This window comes from Gambusia affinis, linkage group LG13 (assembly GCF_019740435.1).
Source record: "Gambusia affinis linkage group LG13, SWU_Gaff_1.0, whole genome shotgun sequence".
Lineage (NCBI taxonomy): Eukaryota > Metazoa > Chordata > Actinopteri > Cyprinodontiformes > Poeciliidae > Gambusia > Gambusia affinis.
In genome coordinates, this window is record NC_057880.1 from 21415080 (window position 1) to 21431209 (window position 16130).

Here is a 16130-nt window from a genome sequence, read left to right on the forward strand (position 1 = left end):
TTTTTGCATTGAGCAAATGGTTTGTGGATAGTAAGTCAAGAGCCAAACTCTTGTCTTTTCCAACAGCCATTGTATAGGAGTAAAACATGCAGGAGCTCTGCTGGGGTTGCTAGGTAACATGGCTATTCATTGTGACTTAACGCCTTGTTTTCTAGACACCAAAAAGCATTAACTTGTTAAAAAATATATTTTTTTTAAGTTCTTGGGCTGTTTTTAGAAGCAGTTGAGACCCAATGGAAGAATAAAAACATGCAAAATACTTATTTTGCATAATAGGTCCCCTTTAAGCAAACAAGAAAAAAGGTCAAGTTTGATCATAAAGAAAGTGACCTGTAGATTGGGTCTATAAATGGTTAGATTAGATATTTTTCCACAGTGCAGTCACCCAGATGGTCTGTGCTTTGTTCACGGAGGTGCGATGTGACACACAGAGCTGCAGACACTCGATACAGAGTCACAGCAGTTTGATTCACCCAGAGATGACTCATTGTCCTGCTGAGTGTAATCACATCAGAGACACCAGAGAGACAGGTCCTCCCCACTGTAACCTGCCTTACTTGTCTTCTCCCTCCTGAGGATTTGTCTTCTTCTTTCTCCATTTTTTATTATCTCACAACTGCTCTCATTCCTAATTGTGAATAGATTACTCTCGCAACTGTAATTTTGCCTGAAAGAATTTACTTGCAGTTTTTTAGCAGTGAGTTATTTCACTGCAATCAAACCAGGAAGCCACTGCAGCTGTAAAGGTGGGATGCAGGCTGAGGCAAGGCCTGGCAATCAATGATCCAGGGTAATGTCTTCCTTTGGTTAAACCATCGATTGTTCATGATGCTATTTCTGTCCTTTTACTGGTGTCTTATTTTAGCCTTTCAGACTAATGATTCACTGCAGAGCGGAAAGAGCAAAGATCCTTTGATGTGTGTTTTCATGTTGCAAGGCTCTGTTGGTGTGTTGTCAGCTTTGAAATATACAGTAAAGATAGAAAATGAGAGGATGAGTGAAAGAAGATGCCTAGTTAAATGTCTTTGAAAATGAAATAATCTGCTGGTTTCAGGCCACTGATATGCTTTGTGCAGTGCGGCACTGCAGCAGGAGTTGCATACTGTAGAGGGGGATTAGTGCCTGTCTGTGTCAGGGACCACCAAACTTTTAATGGGGTGGGACCACAGTCTAACATACCACTGATATAAAGAAAATAGGCTACTGGTACTGTCTGTGTAAAAAGACTATAATGATGTCAATACTGGAACGTCTTATTTAATTTCATATTATGAAAGTAGAGATGCAGAAAAAATGCTTCATATTAGTTGTTTTTGTAAACCTTTGACTTGCTAATACAGATGTAATACCATTTTCTTGCAGATTGCTAAATTAGTTTTTTGTTCTCAGAACATCATCAGTAAAGTGTAATAGTAATTGCCACAAAGATATAATGCAAACCAATGTTTTATTTTCTCATTTTAGTTATCTTCTGGTTTATTCTCACTTCCTTTAAAGCCTTGCCATATTTTCTTGCTGTACAAATGCCAAGTAAAGAATCTTAAATATGGATTTTCTCCTTTAAAAACAAAAGAAGATATAAAAACAGTTTTTTTCTATTTTTCCTGCCATGAGTGGTCATTCTTTATTTATCTAAGGAGCAGATGTGATGTCATGCCGCATGATTTTGAGAAGGGTTGCTGAGAAACAGGGTTTCTATGACATTTTAAAACAAAGACAACATGATTATGGGTTTGATTAAAAATAAATAAATCTGTCTGAAGATGCTGTGTTTTCAGTTAGTGCAGATAGGATAGCATAAGTATTTAGGTTTATTCACTGGGAGAATAAACATAAATCTCAGAAAAAGCGTTTTTCCGAACATTTCCAGTTCAGGAATCTGTTCCTGGATAAAGAAGAAGTTGATGGATGGATGGAACTGGCTCCATATGAGTTTGAGCACGTAAAAATGAGATGAATCATTACTTTGCAAGAATATAATAGTTAACAAAACCCATTGGTTGTCCCAAATTAAAATCAGTTTTTTTCTTGCAGTTTCCTTTGCTTTCTATCTTCTTTTTTTATCTTATGCTTTCATATTATCTGTCAAAATCTGGATTATAACCAGTTTCTTGATGCTGCCTATGTTTCTGTCACAACTTGCAGGTTTTACTTAGAATCATATTTAATTACAGCATTCGCTCTTGTTTTAACTTTTTGTGCTGAGCTCTGTTTCTGCTCTCAGCACTGTGCACCTTTTTATTCTTAATTATCTGAGAAGCTTGCTCTTTAAAAACATGGGAAGCTAATCATGAACAGTAATGGGTCATAAATATAAATGATGCTTTCCTTTGAGGGGGAAAGTACTTTAATTTAAATAGTGGAAATGACTTTATCAATACTTTTTTACAGCATCATTTCCAAAGCCTTGCTCTCCTTTGCAATTTGACACGTTGTCCTCCACTGATCAAGACACTCTATATTTGGGTTGTCTCTAGAGAGTCTGTCTGGCCAGAAACCCAGAGTTGCTCTGTCCCACTCACTTTTTTTTTTTTTTTTACTCTGACAGGCTCTGAGAAGTTGGATTCAGTTCCTTCTCAGATGAACAAGGTCACATTAATAGAGCCAGTAGTAACGCTTATTTTTCCATCTGCTACAGTGTCTCATACCCAGGACACACACCACCACTCCAGCGAGAAGCCCCTGATTCAGTGCTACAAGTGCGGGGAGCCATGTAAGGGCGAGGTCCTCCGGGTGCAGAACAAACACTTTCACCTGAAGTGTTTCACCTGTAAAGGTAAAAAAACCCCAAACCTTTTTGTAACAGGAAATTATTATCACTAATGTACTAATATTTAATTTTTTATGTGTTCATTTGATGTTGCTTGTAAGATTGACTCAGCCTTCTTTCAGCTTTGAGAAACCTAATACTCCTGATGATGGATGAACATGTGGTCTCTCTACAATTCAAGAAATGAAACAGCTTGGACTTTTTTTTATATAAATAAAACTGTGGGAGTTGTGTGAAAATTTGTAGCTGAAGTACCAATAGTAGATACTGACTACTCATGTAGCAGACAGATATTTTATATAATTGTATGGACTACGAAGTTAACTGTAAGATGTATATAGTTGTATTAGGATAAGCAGAATTGGTCAGGATAAGAATCCCTGCAGTTCTTTGGGAAACTATTCATATTCCTTGAAATCTTCCATATTTTGTAATGTTACAACCACAGATAATGATGTAATTTATTTGTAGTTGAGATGGAAAAAAACTTAGTATAAGTATGAATTACAAAGAAATAGATAATTCAAACTTTAAATTATGTTTTAAATGTATGGTGTGCATTTGATAAACTTTTGCCCCAGACTGAAATTAGGTCTGGGGCAGAAGGTTCGCTCAAGTCTTTTGCAAATTCTAAGAAATGTTCTCTTGTTCTTATCCCCATTCATCTTCCTATCAACTCTAACCAGCCTTCCTGTACTTGATAAAGAAAAGCATTCCCACGACATGATACTTTCACTACCCTGGTATCCTGAGGGAGATGTGGAGTCTTAAATATATTCCACACTATTCAGATTATTAGAAAGTTTATAGATGATATGAGAAAATGTGAAAGAGGTCAAGTGTTATGAATACGTTCACTGCACTGTAAATTGTAACTTTTTAGCATTCTATAATAAGGTTAAATGAGGTCTCTTCACTTTTTCCATCTAATTAAGATGTCATCCAGACTTCAACATGTAATCATTATTATCCATATGGGTTCAGCCCTGTTACTGAACGCCGTTGGCATTCTGGCACATGCATAATGCAGGCTCACTTCGCTAATCAGGCATCCCTATTTTGACCTGAACTATCCCTGTTGAACCTTTGTTATTAATCGGTGATTTAAACACTGTTATAGAGTTAGCTTAGCTCACCATGGGCTCAGAATAACACTGTCCAATGCTGAGATTAGTGCTAATTCTGTCTTTTGGTCAGGGTTAATGATTCTCAAAGGGGACATGAGAACAGCTTTAATGGGCACTGTCTTAGTCCTAGTTTTAACTTTATCCTCTGTTGCCCGACAAATCTATAGGATTTGAAGCCACGTCATTTTAGAAATAAACCAAACAAGACATCTTTGGTTTCTTTTTCTTACTACATTTGACACACAAATTCAAGTTGCCCCTAAATCTTTTCAGTTGAATTTCATGAATCCGTCTTATTGAGTTTACTATTTCAGTAGTGGTATGAGACTTATGAAAAGTGGAAACAGCTGGAGCTCAAAGTCTGAAGCCACCACGTCTCTGGCTCAGGTTTTCTTTTGGACTCAGTTATGTCAGTAATCTCATCATCTCTGGGCTCTAATGCAATTAAAGATGATTCCTTTCGTCGCCCTCTCCATTCATCATCAGGACTTAGTGTTGGCTGTTTACATAAGAATGATATTTAACATTAAACAGTCCACAAAGGTTTTAAAATTCCAGGCCTATAAATGAAGTGAATGGGTCATGATGGAAGCTTTTGTTGAATTTTCACAAATTTTTTGGCCAATAGAAAACTACTTGTTAAAAGTTTATTAAAAACCGAGAAGCCTTTTACCAGCCACCAAAATCAAACCCCACTAAAGTTGTAGCTAAATGTGTAAGTTGTGGTGAAATTTATTTTACTTGTAAATTTTAGAATGCTTATAATAAACTGTTTTGAAATTTTATTTAATTGCTTGAATTCAACATTTTCCTTCATTAAATGATTAGATCAGGGCAAATAAGTTACTTGTTTTTACAAACTTGGAGCTGAATTCAACATCACATCACATTTCTCATTCTTCGTCATCCTTCACATACCATTTCTAGTTATTTCAGTCTTTCATGTTTGTGCAGACTACAAGGTTATATTTGAATTGAAGGAAACTTGTTGGAGACTGAAGATTTGGCACAGTATTCAAAACCAGTTATCAGCAAAACAAATCAACGTGGTTTTCCTGAGCTAAATTGATTGAACACATTAATGTTTTGCTTCCCACTGCAATACAGAAAGCAGTTAGATGTATTTTCCTGCGACCTTTTAGTCAGCAACTATTTCACACACTGGGTGAGCCTCTCAACAAAGCCACCGGTGCGTGGAGAGGTTGGGTGGCTTTAATGAGAGATATTGGCATAGGACTAAATGAGAACAAATGTATGTCATGTACAGTGTGCGGCTGTGACCTCGCCCAGGGGGGCTTCTTCATGAAGAATGGGGAATATCTGTGCATGCTCGACTACCAACGCATGCACGGCACCCGCTGCAACGGTTGCGGGGACTTTGTCGAGGGAGAAGTCGTCACCGCCCTGGGCAAGACCTACCATCCTTCCTGCTTCGTCTGCACCATCTGCAAGTAAGGCGTCTGCCAAAAGCCATGACTTGAATATCTCTGCATACATAACGTGGATTTCAGGAACATTTCATATAGATTCCAGTTCAGTGAGAATCACATCATGCAGAGCAGGGGCGTGTCTAGATTATTATTGTTTTTTTTATTAGGGGGCCAGATAAGGGTGGCACCCTAAAATTGTAATTTTATCTAAATGCACTGCACAGTGGAAGAAAACTTGACTAACATACCCATTTATTTGCCCAAACAAAACACATGAATCTGTTTAGCAGGCTTTTTTTCTTGTCACATGATTAGCCTGTTTAGCTTAGCATTGCTTAGCTAAACAGAAGAATATACAACTTTTTTTAACGCTGTTGTGCTGGCTCTATTAAACGTATCAACTTAAAGTCAAAATTACGCAACTGTTATCAATTACAAATTGCAAAAAATTGTTTAATTACCCCCTTTTCTCCTTTATGAAGTTTTTTTTTTGCAGTATGGAGGCTGCTTTTTATTTTTCTTACTAAATGTCATATACATCAACCTGATGATGGGATTAGGCACAGAAATTAGCCACTTGGCTATTATCTCCTGGATTTTCATGTAAATGTAATGTTGCATTTAAAAAAAATCAACAAAAAAGCATTTCTGTCATCTACTGACAGTGTAGACAAAACGCTGATCTATACACAGTATTTATTTATTTATATTTTAAATGTACTTTATTTCAAACAAATAACATTACATAGAAAGATCTTCCGCACAATAAGTATTATCTGATTAATCTATGGAAAAAATAATGTCATATAAATAATATAAAATAACCACAAACAGCTTTAGCAATCTACAAACTAAAAGTAAAGTCAATTAATTTCGATAAATTTCTATTTAAATGGATAAAATAAAATAATGCGCACCTTTTAGTCAATGTAAACATTTAATCTATGCACAGTACAAACTGATTGGCAGCTGTGGTGGGTGTGGTCAGGCAGGGTGACCAATCACATTTAAAGAATAGCCGGTGACCACGCCCATGATGCGCAAACTGATTTGTTGTGACGAACTAAACTGAGACTGGTGGGAATTCCAGTTGACAGCGTGCAGCAGCATGCCGTGTGTCGTTTCTGTACGTTGTCTGACTGAATGTCCTACTCAGGCGCTCAGTGTTGACACACATCTTCACCAGAGAGCCCTGCCATCTTCAGTCCTGCAAACCATAACTAATAAGCTGTAACACTCGCCACGGGCAACAACACCATGTTGTTTCTTTGACTTCATGTCTGACAGACGACCGTTCCCGGCCGGAGACAGGGTGACCTTCAACGGGAAGGACTGCCTGTGTCAGTACTGCGCTGAGCCCATGTCTCCTGGACCGAAGGACATCCTGGGCTCCAGCAGTAAGTAGCTATTGTTTTGTTTTATAAAGATACAGGAAGGAAATTAGCTTGGCAAAAGCTCACGTTTGGTTTCACTCGAGGCTGAAAAGCGTGGAGTAACTAGTGTGTTGCTCCATGACTTTTAATGTAGTTGTATACCAGTCATTTTAACGGCTTTTCAGGCTATTACGAATTATTTACGTCAAAATAATGTAAATATTAACTGAAATTTTGTTTAAAAACATGTGATTTTACTCATTTCCAGACAATATGTCATACAATTTGGAAATATTCTACAGATAAATCATTTTAGGCACTGTTTTTCAGAAATATTCCCACAAAGTTTTAGATATTTAGGTAGTGGTAGGTCTTTATAAAGTTAAAGAAAAATTATATGGATTCTCCCAATTTTAGCAACCATTGGTAAAGACTTTGGTAAAAAACTAAATGAACTAACATAAAACACAACAAATGGTAATACATTTGGATATTTTAGACGTATTCAGTCGTATAGTTGAGGGGTTGGTTCCCCACTTTCCTTCCATTTTTGATAATGCATTGAATAGTTCTCAACCCAATTTTAGTCTGTATTGCAATCTCTTGAGATGTTTTCTCTGATGGATGCCAATGATTCCACCCTTCTTAGACAGACTAACATCTTCTCCACAATCAGCATGTTCTTTTTTTTTTTTTTGACAAACCTGTTTAAAAAGTGAGAAGGTACTCTTTATCAGTAAGGGTTCAATAAGTTGGTGCCAGCTGGAAGATGACATATAGTAATTACCTAACAGAAAGAGAATCACAAAATGTGGAACAGTTTAAAGGGCATCAATATTTTGAGAGGCAATACAAATACAAGGAAGCATGAAATGATTACAATTTTTAATCACAATTAACTGGAGGACTTCATGCAATTAAAATGGATTAACCCGCATTCATTCACAAATTAAAAAGACGTTTTAGGAAGTTGAGGATTTTGTCCCCACAAATATGATTAAAGTATTCGTAATCTCTAATTAGATGTCCAGATGGTTTTGGAATAATTGCTATTGGTTGGTTGCTGTGTTCATTATCATAGGAATAAAAATTAAAACCCATCAGATGAAGTCATAACGTTTCCTTTTTTCAGTACTTCCTACAGTAACCCCCCCCCACTTATTTCTGTCTATTTGTAAAACAATAATAAAAAGGGTAAAACATACAAGGAAGTGAATACTTTGTATAGTCACTGTAGACAACTTTCTTGAAAGTTTAAAATGGTGTAATTTTAGCAACAATCTGCAGTCATAAGCTGCTTATTCCGGCAATAAAAGACCAACTAAAGCTAAATGTTAAACAGATGTAAAGGAATCTTTTCCAATCCACATAATTTCCCAGAAAGTCTCCAGTAAAGCCAAAGGAATGAGAGGAATGACAGAGGTCCACCTTTTGAAAGGGATCTTCCAGCTCTCTCTCTGCATAGCTCTTCTTTGTGTATGACACGAAGACAGGCATTGCTAAATAATTCATACCCATGCATTTCCTTCCCTCTGGAGCAGGGAATGCATTGCCCTGAAATACCCCTCCTCTTCCAGCTTCTCATCCTCTCCCTCCTGCTCGCCTCTCCCACCCCTGCTGGTCTCTCTGCTTGCGTTTGAAGAGCTTTTAGACAAGGTCACCTATAAATAAGGCATGCTGATTCTACTCGCGTCATCATCACAGCCTTGTTATGCCTCACAAAGTTATCCTCCTCTGTGCTTACAGTTGGGTTGAGTTGTTCTACTTATTAAAGAACATTTCGCACTTGCACTAACTCAAGATCCTACTTGGATATGGATGAAGCTTTCAGTCCTGAGTGTTGATAAGAAGGGGCAACTATCAGACCGCTGTGAATTGCACTCTATCACCATCTAAAGTCTTGGGTCAGAATTGACACGCTTGATCAGTTTTTCAGCTCATGGAGCCGTGTTTTTACTTGAATCCAAACGTTTGTTTCTGGCACTGTCAATTTATTTTAGAACTTAACCAAAATATTGATCATTTAGTTAGAATATAGTCAAAAATTTTTATTTATTTCAATAATTGAAATCATTTTTAAAACTTACAGAATATACAGACATATCACACACAGAATTATACATTTTAAGTGTTTTGATAACTATAGCTAAATAAAAACTGAAATTCAGCAAGACAGAAATTAAGCCAATTTCCTAGCCTTAAACGCACAGTGATGATATCTTTATCAAAGCACATTTTGGTACATTTGGCATCATGTGCGGGCGCCAAGTTCTGCTGGAGAACGATATCAACATTTCCATTGTCAGTAAAAGGGAAAGTTTTGAAGTAGATGACCACATTGACTTTGGAGTTTATAAATCACAGTGGACCAACACCAGCAGATGACTTTACTCCCTAAATCATCACTAATTTGTTGAGCAAGGAGGTGGTTTTCCTTTCAGCCGACTTTCCATTAACATGCTTGGATGCAGCGTTTAGTGAACAACCAGTGACCCTTTGGTGCCTTAACCTCCTTGTGGAGGGTGACTGCCTTTGGGACAGCTGTCAAGTCAGGAGTCTTCTTTATGACTGCCATGGGCACAAGACTTATGGATAAAAAAAGTATTTCATTTGTGTAATATTCTTTCTGCCTGATCATCTGAAGTTATTAGCTGTAAATCATAATCATCCAAATTAACAGAAAAGAAACAGTTGACATAGATAATTGTATAAAATGTTCAAAATAGCTACGTAATAATTTATTGGCATTTTGACAGGAATGAAGCTTTTGTATTGCACCTAACCGCACTTTTTACTCCTGCCTTTCTAGATTGCTCAGGATGTGGCCGCGACATCAAGAACGGTCAGGCTCTTCTGGCACTGGACAGACAGTGGCATCTGGGCTGCTTTAAGTGTAAGGCCTGTGGCAAAGTGCTGACCGGGGAGTACATCAGCAAGTAAGCAGCTGCTCTCTCAACACGCCTCCTGCTCAGACCCAGCCGTGCATTGTGACAGTATGTCTGGATCCTGGATTTCATTTGTCTGGCTCCTCTTTATAGGGATGGCGCCCCCTACTGCGAGAAGGACTACCAGATCCATTTTGGAGTTCAGTGTGAGGCGTGTCATCAGTTCATCACGGGGAAGGTGTTAGAGGTAAGAAACTGCACACTGAGCACACCCTGCATACGGCTGATGGGCTCCATACAAAAGGAAGATGTGTCCCTTTGCACTCTCTGTGCAGCCATCTATCATGCTTCTGGGAACAAATTATTAACCTCATTTTACTCCTGTGTGAGCCTGCCTAAGGTAAGAATACAAAGGCACAATGTTTTTACTTAAAACTGCTTCAGGGATATTCTTGAACGTACATAATGTTGTTTGGAATATGTATAGTTACATGTTTTGCACTGAAATAGATAAAGAATTTGTATATTAAGCTGCTCTGCTTCCAGCATAAAATGTTGCACAGAGCAGAATTGTGAAATGTCGTTTGTAATCCCTGATATGTAATCTCTTCAGCATCCATCCAAGCAGACTCTTTTACATGACTTTATGCATGTAAAATATTAATTCTTTGCAGATTTCGTAACTCCAGTGGCATGCACTCTACAAGTTTTCATTGCCACAAATTGCATAATTATTACATAAATCCACCCAACGAATGTCCTCTGACATTTAGGATGTGATTATTTATTAATTCTGTATGTCGTGCAGCTCTTATGAAACTCTGGGCTTAAGCTTCATATGGCGTGAGCTGTGTTTGTGTAATTGTTAACATGTTTAGGCACTGACGATCTGTCGTCACAGCAATACTAACCCATTGGAGGCAAACAGGAGCACTTTATACTTTACGAAGCTACCACAATCATATAAGAAAAAGAAGCCTAAATAAATTTTATTTTTATGCTGAAAAGAAAATTTCAGTCAGGCCATGATAGCAATAGCACAGACAATTGAACTTTTTTATGCAGTAAAATGCAAACACTATGCATATCACTAAGTGGCCTCTTGCAGGCTGAAATGTTACACAGAGTTGTTATCCTGCAGGCTGTATTTCATTTGGCTATTTATCATCCGTGGTCAAACTCACACTAGCTTTTATAATGGAGCACTTTGCATGCAAAGTGCCACATCTGAGTGGAAGGAAATTTAGACTCTCCAGCTATCATATCTTTTTATTGCGTTGCGTTTTGTAGGTTCGCTCAAAGCGGGTTTTTGAAAGGCAGGTTGACCGTCAAGTGGGTGGATGTCGTGGAGGTCACATTTTGAACAAAGTCAGCGTTTTTGTGGGTCATCATGCTTGAGTGCAGTATGTAAAGTGATATTAAGCATCCCCTTTAAAGGAAGTGTGATACATTAAGAGTAACCTGGATCTTGGAAGGGGGAAGAAATGTAACAGGAAGCAGGTGGAGCACCTGGCTTTATCGCCTGGAAGTCTCAGCTTGGCTTGCTGCAGGCTTCATTGATCTTCATTTACATGGGAAGTCAAGTCTTTTTTTTTTTTTTTTTTGAGGTTTTTTTTTTTTTTTTTGCTCTGTGTTTTTCAGGCAGGAGATAAACACTACCACCCCAGCTGTGCGAGATGCAGCAGGTGCAATCAGATGTTCACAGAGGGAGAAGAGATGTATTTGCAAGGTGAGTGGACCTAAATTTACGTTTGTGATCTCTTGGGTAAATCTTAGGTGAGCCACTAATACTGGGTTTGAAATAGGAAATAATACACATGCCTAAATGTATGAGGGTGTTTTGTGTGATAGTTGTTACCTTTCCAGTTTCTCCAATCAGGATTAAACTACAAATAATGTGATTCATTCTCCACATGCCTAATTTGTCTTATATTAACTTAAGTAGCATTGTTTTAATTTTTTTAACTTAATGTCATTTTCTGCTTTGGAGTTAAACTTGTCAAACAATAATCATGTTATTTGTATGTCCATACGGGAATATTTTAGGCATGTCTTTCTATCTCCACAAAGACTTTCCATTGACTTAAATTTATTTTTAATTAATTAATTTATATAGGCTAAACTTGACCCTTACCTTAAACCTAACCAACACCTGAAATTTCAAAGACAAATAAAGACAATTACAATGTCGATCTTCTATCACCTGAAAAACATTTCTAAAGTTAAAGGATTAATATCCCAGCAAGATCTTGAGAAACTCAGCCATACATTTATCTTTAGTCAAATAAAACACGTGCAGCTATCAACAATTTTCCCACATATTTGTTGAAGGAGGAATATTTGATCCATATTCTTGTCAAAATTTGTAGAGTTCATGAAGATTGGTTCTTTTCTTGGCACAGATTTGGCTTTTAATGATGATTGCTAATATTTTTTTTGGGTTTTATAATTGTCTTCCATCTTGCTTCCAAGGCTCGACAGTGTGGCATCCTGGGTGCAAGAACACCACCAGAACAGAGGAGAGACACAGAGAACGGGTAGGAATTTGGGAATTATTTATATGCCACTTCCTGTTTCCTTTCTTTATAGCCCTCTTGACATTATTTTCCAGGAAATGATAGAGATAAAGAATGTGTAACAAGCTCAACATGCTCTCTTATCGTTCCCTGGATGGACTTGTTAAACCTTAACCGTCTGGTTAAAATAATTTGCCTGCTTGGGCACTGTCAAGGCTGTGTGCGTGTGTTTGTTCATATTTACATGTGATGGGGTGTGTGTGTGTGTGCGTGTGTGCGTGGGTGTGTGTGTGTGTGTGTGTGAACTGGTGTTGGGCAGAAGAGGCACTGTGAACCCCCCCTCTCCCTTCCTCCACAGCTGTTGCCTCCGTCCCTCTTATTCCTCCAACAAACAGAAAGGCAGGTACTGTATTCAGTATTGGCTATCAGATGGCATCATCCTGTATTTCCACCACATACATTACGGACCCAGATCACTACATACTGCCACCTACTGGAGACAGCCTGCAGTGCCCTCTCTTTGGCTCAGCCATTCAGTGCAGAGTTAACCTACTTCACTTCTAAGCTGCATGATGAGACAAGGAGGCACACATTTGGTGGAGGAGAAAACCTTTGAGTTTTGAGTAATTTTTTACAAAACCTCCATTTACCCAAAACTCATCTGATTCAGACCTGCTGCTGCCGCCGCCATTCAGCTTTCTCATTTCCAAGCATGAGGCTCTTTAGATCATCAAACCACAGAGCTAAAGCACTCATTCACTTTGCAAAAATTGCAAACGAATGAACTAATCATGAGATGACATGTTAGTATTAAGTAGCTTAGGTTACTTTAAGACCGGAGTGCAGAAGACCAACTACTATGTCTTTCAACTTTTAAACACATCCCTGCTGCAACACAACTGAATCAAAATGTTGAAACGAACCATTCTTTCGATTCAAATGGGTTGGAGCAGAGATACATTTGAAAGTTGTAGAATTGCAGCTCCCCAGGACTGGATTTGGGCAACCTTGCTGTAAGATATAAGGTGGTTCCCCCGTCATTGCCCATACAACTAACCTAATGTGAACCGTTCAGGGGGATTGGATAATAATCTACAAGTGCATTCCAAAAAACTAGAACACCATTAAGACACCCAGAATTCAGTTTCTTAGAAAATTATAAATATCTCATTAGAACAACAAAACCATTAGTATAGGAATGTATTGTCATAATAAAGCTATGGCTGACAAAGTCATGAGAAACTCTGGCAGCTTATGAGTTTTCAAGCAAGTACATTGCCAAAGGCACGCCACAAAAGGTCATTGTTAAAGAAGATGGCTCTTAACAAACTGCAAAAAGCTTAGTGGAAGGAAAATGTCTATTAAAAAAGCTACACAAATAACAGGAACAACTGAAGCATAGAGGGGATTGTAAAATAAGGTGATTCTAGAGTTTAGGGGAGATTCACAAGGTCCACCACACACATAAAAGACATTTACTACTACTGTCACACTTCTGGCACTTCTGAATCAGAGACAATGTCAAAAGTGTTTTACCTGGGCTGAGAAAAATAACTGGAGTTTGTTTAGTGGAGACCAGAACCAACAATGGAGGTGAACTGAAGGCTATCAAGGCCATCTGGGCTTTCTTAATGCCTCAGCATAGCTGATTGCATCCATGCCACGCTGCATTGATTCAGTAATTCATGCAAAAGGAGCCTCAGATACACATAAACATTAAGCTGCAAACATCTCTGATGTTTTTGCATTTATTTTCTACCACTAAACTTTCCTGTTTGTACGCTTGGACACAGCTCTCTGTAAACAGTAAACTTCTTTTGCAAAGTCTTTTTGTGGCTTATTTTTCATGTGAGGGTGTCAATGAATGTCTGTTGTATAACTGTTAAGTTTGTCTTCTTCATGATTTCTGTATCATAGCAATTCTGTGCTGCTGGGTTCGTTGTTCTTAAGTAATGTTTATATTTTCTGAGAAACTAAATTTTAGTTTTTCATTAGCTGTAAACCATAATCACTGAAATGATCAGAAATAAATGCTTAAAATGTGTCACCCTGTATGTGATGGACCTATATAATATGTGAGTTTGACTTTAATTCATTTGGGGAAGTAAATTAACTTTTCGGTGATATTCAAATGAATTAAAATGTAGTTGCTTTTGCAAATTGCAGCTAGATGTGGATTGTGTTATAAGAGTGACTCAAAGATAGTTTTTAAAAAAGTCTACTCATGTTTTTGTATTTCATAGCCTACGAGGTCGTCATCTGAGAGCATTTGTTCCCGACCTGGTTCAAGCATACCTGGCTCACCGGGTCACACCATCTATGTGAGAAACTCCCGCTGACATGCTGTACATGTCTAAATATATCTAGATAGAGTTTCAAATCTCAATAAGCTCCCTTTATTCTTGTGTGTGTTTGCATATTTGTCTCCCTAGGCAAAAGTAGACAATGAGATCCTTGATTACAGAGACCTAGCTGCCATTCCAAAAGTTAAAGCCATTTATGACATTGAGCGCCCCGATCTTATCACATATGAACCTATGTACACAACCTCTCTGGACGAGAAAGATGAGAGACGAGAGTGTGTGGGAGAGGTAAATACAATAACTGCATGATTATTCTCCTGCTAAATGCACACCAAAATGTCTAGTACCCTGGTAAAGATGAGAAAAAAATAATTCTGTTTTATTTTGCTCAGCTCTACTCTGCTAGACGGGAGCGTTCCCCAATGCCCGATGATAAGGTAAGATGTCTCCCAATGAACATTGTTATGAAAGTTATAAAACCATTACTCACTGACTGAAAAAGGAAATCTAAATTGTATTTAATCTTTGTTATATATAAAAAAAACAAAAACAAAAAACAGCTGTTCTGAATCAGAACTGTTTGTTTTATTTTTCAAGTCGTCAAGAAACATGTCACCAACCCCATCAGCTGAGGTGAGCCAGTCGTTTCCGTTTGCACTGTGAATTACAACGTGAATAATCTCAATAAAACAATCCCTATCTGTGCATGTGTGACAGAGTTTTTACGACAGGAGGGACCGCATTCTCCAAAGATCCACCAGTCAAGGCTCCATAGGGTCCCCGGTGTATAATCGCCACGGTTACACTCCCACCCTATCACGTTCACCGCAGCATTTTCACAGACCTGGTGCGTACTCGAAGAGTACAAAACAAATGATTTCAGGCTTATTGTGACGCTTATCATCTTGAAAATGATTCATGCTCACTTTCCTCATTGTGATGAAAAATTGGTTTGGTGGAATATCTCTTTGATAGTTGTTACCTCTGTTTGGAGATTCAGGAGCAATGACTTAATGTAATTTTCAGTAATTAATATAAATAAACATACAGTGTTGGGCACAGCAAACTTAAAACTTAGTTTTGCTAACCTTAAAGAACTACTCGTAAACATTAATTCTTTTAATGCTAATCACAAAATTTTGTGGAAGCTAATGCTAAATCGCTAACTTCAATTTACATTATATCTGCCCTTGAAAGACTATAACCATTGAGCAACAATTTAATTTTCATGATATAATTTACATACACTGTAATGCCTTAGGTATTATATTCATATTTTTATGTTGCTCTCTACTGTCCGTGTTTTATTTTCATCCTATTTCTAAGTTTGAAATAAAGTTTTGGGTAAAGAAATTGAGAGAGAATGTGAGGAGAGAAAGCGATACTACTGCCTAAACAGTTTTCACCCACTTCAAAATAAGAGCATGAATATAAATGTGCAACTACTTGAGAAATTCAGCAGTCGATAACCAAAACTTCATCACAGACTTTGAACTTTATTCAACTGAAAGTTTACAAAACAACCAAGTAAATTAGCGCTTTAGAATTAATCTGGTAAAAATTGTGCAAAATGTTTTCTAAGTTATAAAATCACTAAAGCGCTAAGTTAATAATCTAGTACTTTTCTTTCAATTCAATATTAAGGAATTATACACTTAAAATAAGCTCCTATAACTTGCTTGAAAGTTACTTGTAAGTTAGTTTTGTTTTATTTCAAGTGCACTAA

General features: G+C 37.5%; 1 protein-coding gene across 18 annotated transcripts in view; it reads left to right on the forward strand.

The window, feature by feature from the left end:
* The window catches only part of ablim1a (actin binding LIM protein 1a), a 49144-nt gene that overhangs the window by 22611 nt on the left and 10403 nt on the right, over positions 1-16130 (forward strand). For 12 of the 18 annotated variants that reach the window (XR_006372607.1, XM_044136799.1, XM_044136800.1 and 9 more), the window contains exons 2-14: positions 2639-2776; positions 5165-5348; positions 6615-6724; positions 9510-9636; positions 9739-9832; positions 11227-11314; positions 12058-12122; positions 12460-12504; positions 14345-14422; positions 14534-14692; positions 14797-14841; positions 15002-15037; positions 15122-15251. Coding sequence is in view for 17 of the 18 variants with exons in the window: in XM_044136799.1 (XP_043992734.1) it covers positions 2639-2776; positions 5165-5348; positions 6615-6724; positions 9510-9636; positions 9739-9832; positions 11227-11314; positions 12058-12122; positions 12460-12504; positions 14345-14422; positions 14534-14692; positions 14797-14841; positions 15002-15037; positions 15122-15251 (1299 nt within the window). In the remaining variant the exon portion in view is untranslated. The remainder of the gene's footprint in view (positions 1-2638; positions 2777-5164; positions 5349-6614; positions 6725-9509; positions 9637-9738; positions 9833-11226; positions 11315-12057; positions 12123-12459; positions 12505-14344; positions 14423-14533; positions 14693-14796; positions 14842-15001; positions 15038-15121; positions 15252-16130) is intronic. The other 6 variants (XM_044136796.1, XM_044136804.1, XM_044136811.1 and 3 more) reach the window with 1 other exon arrangement.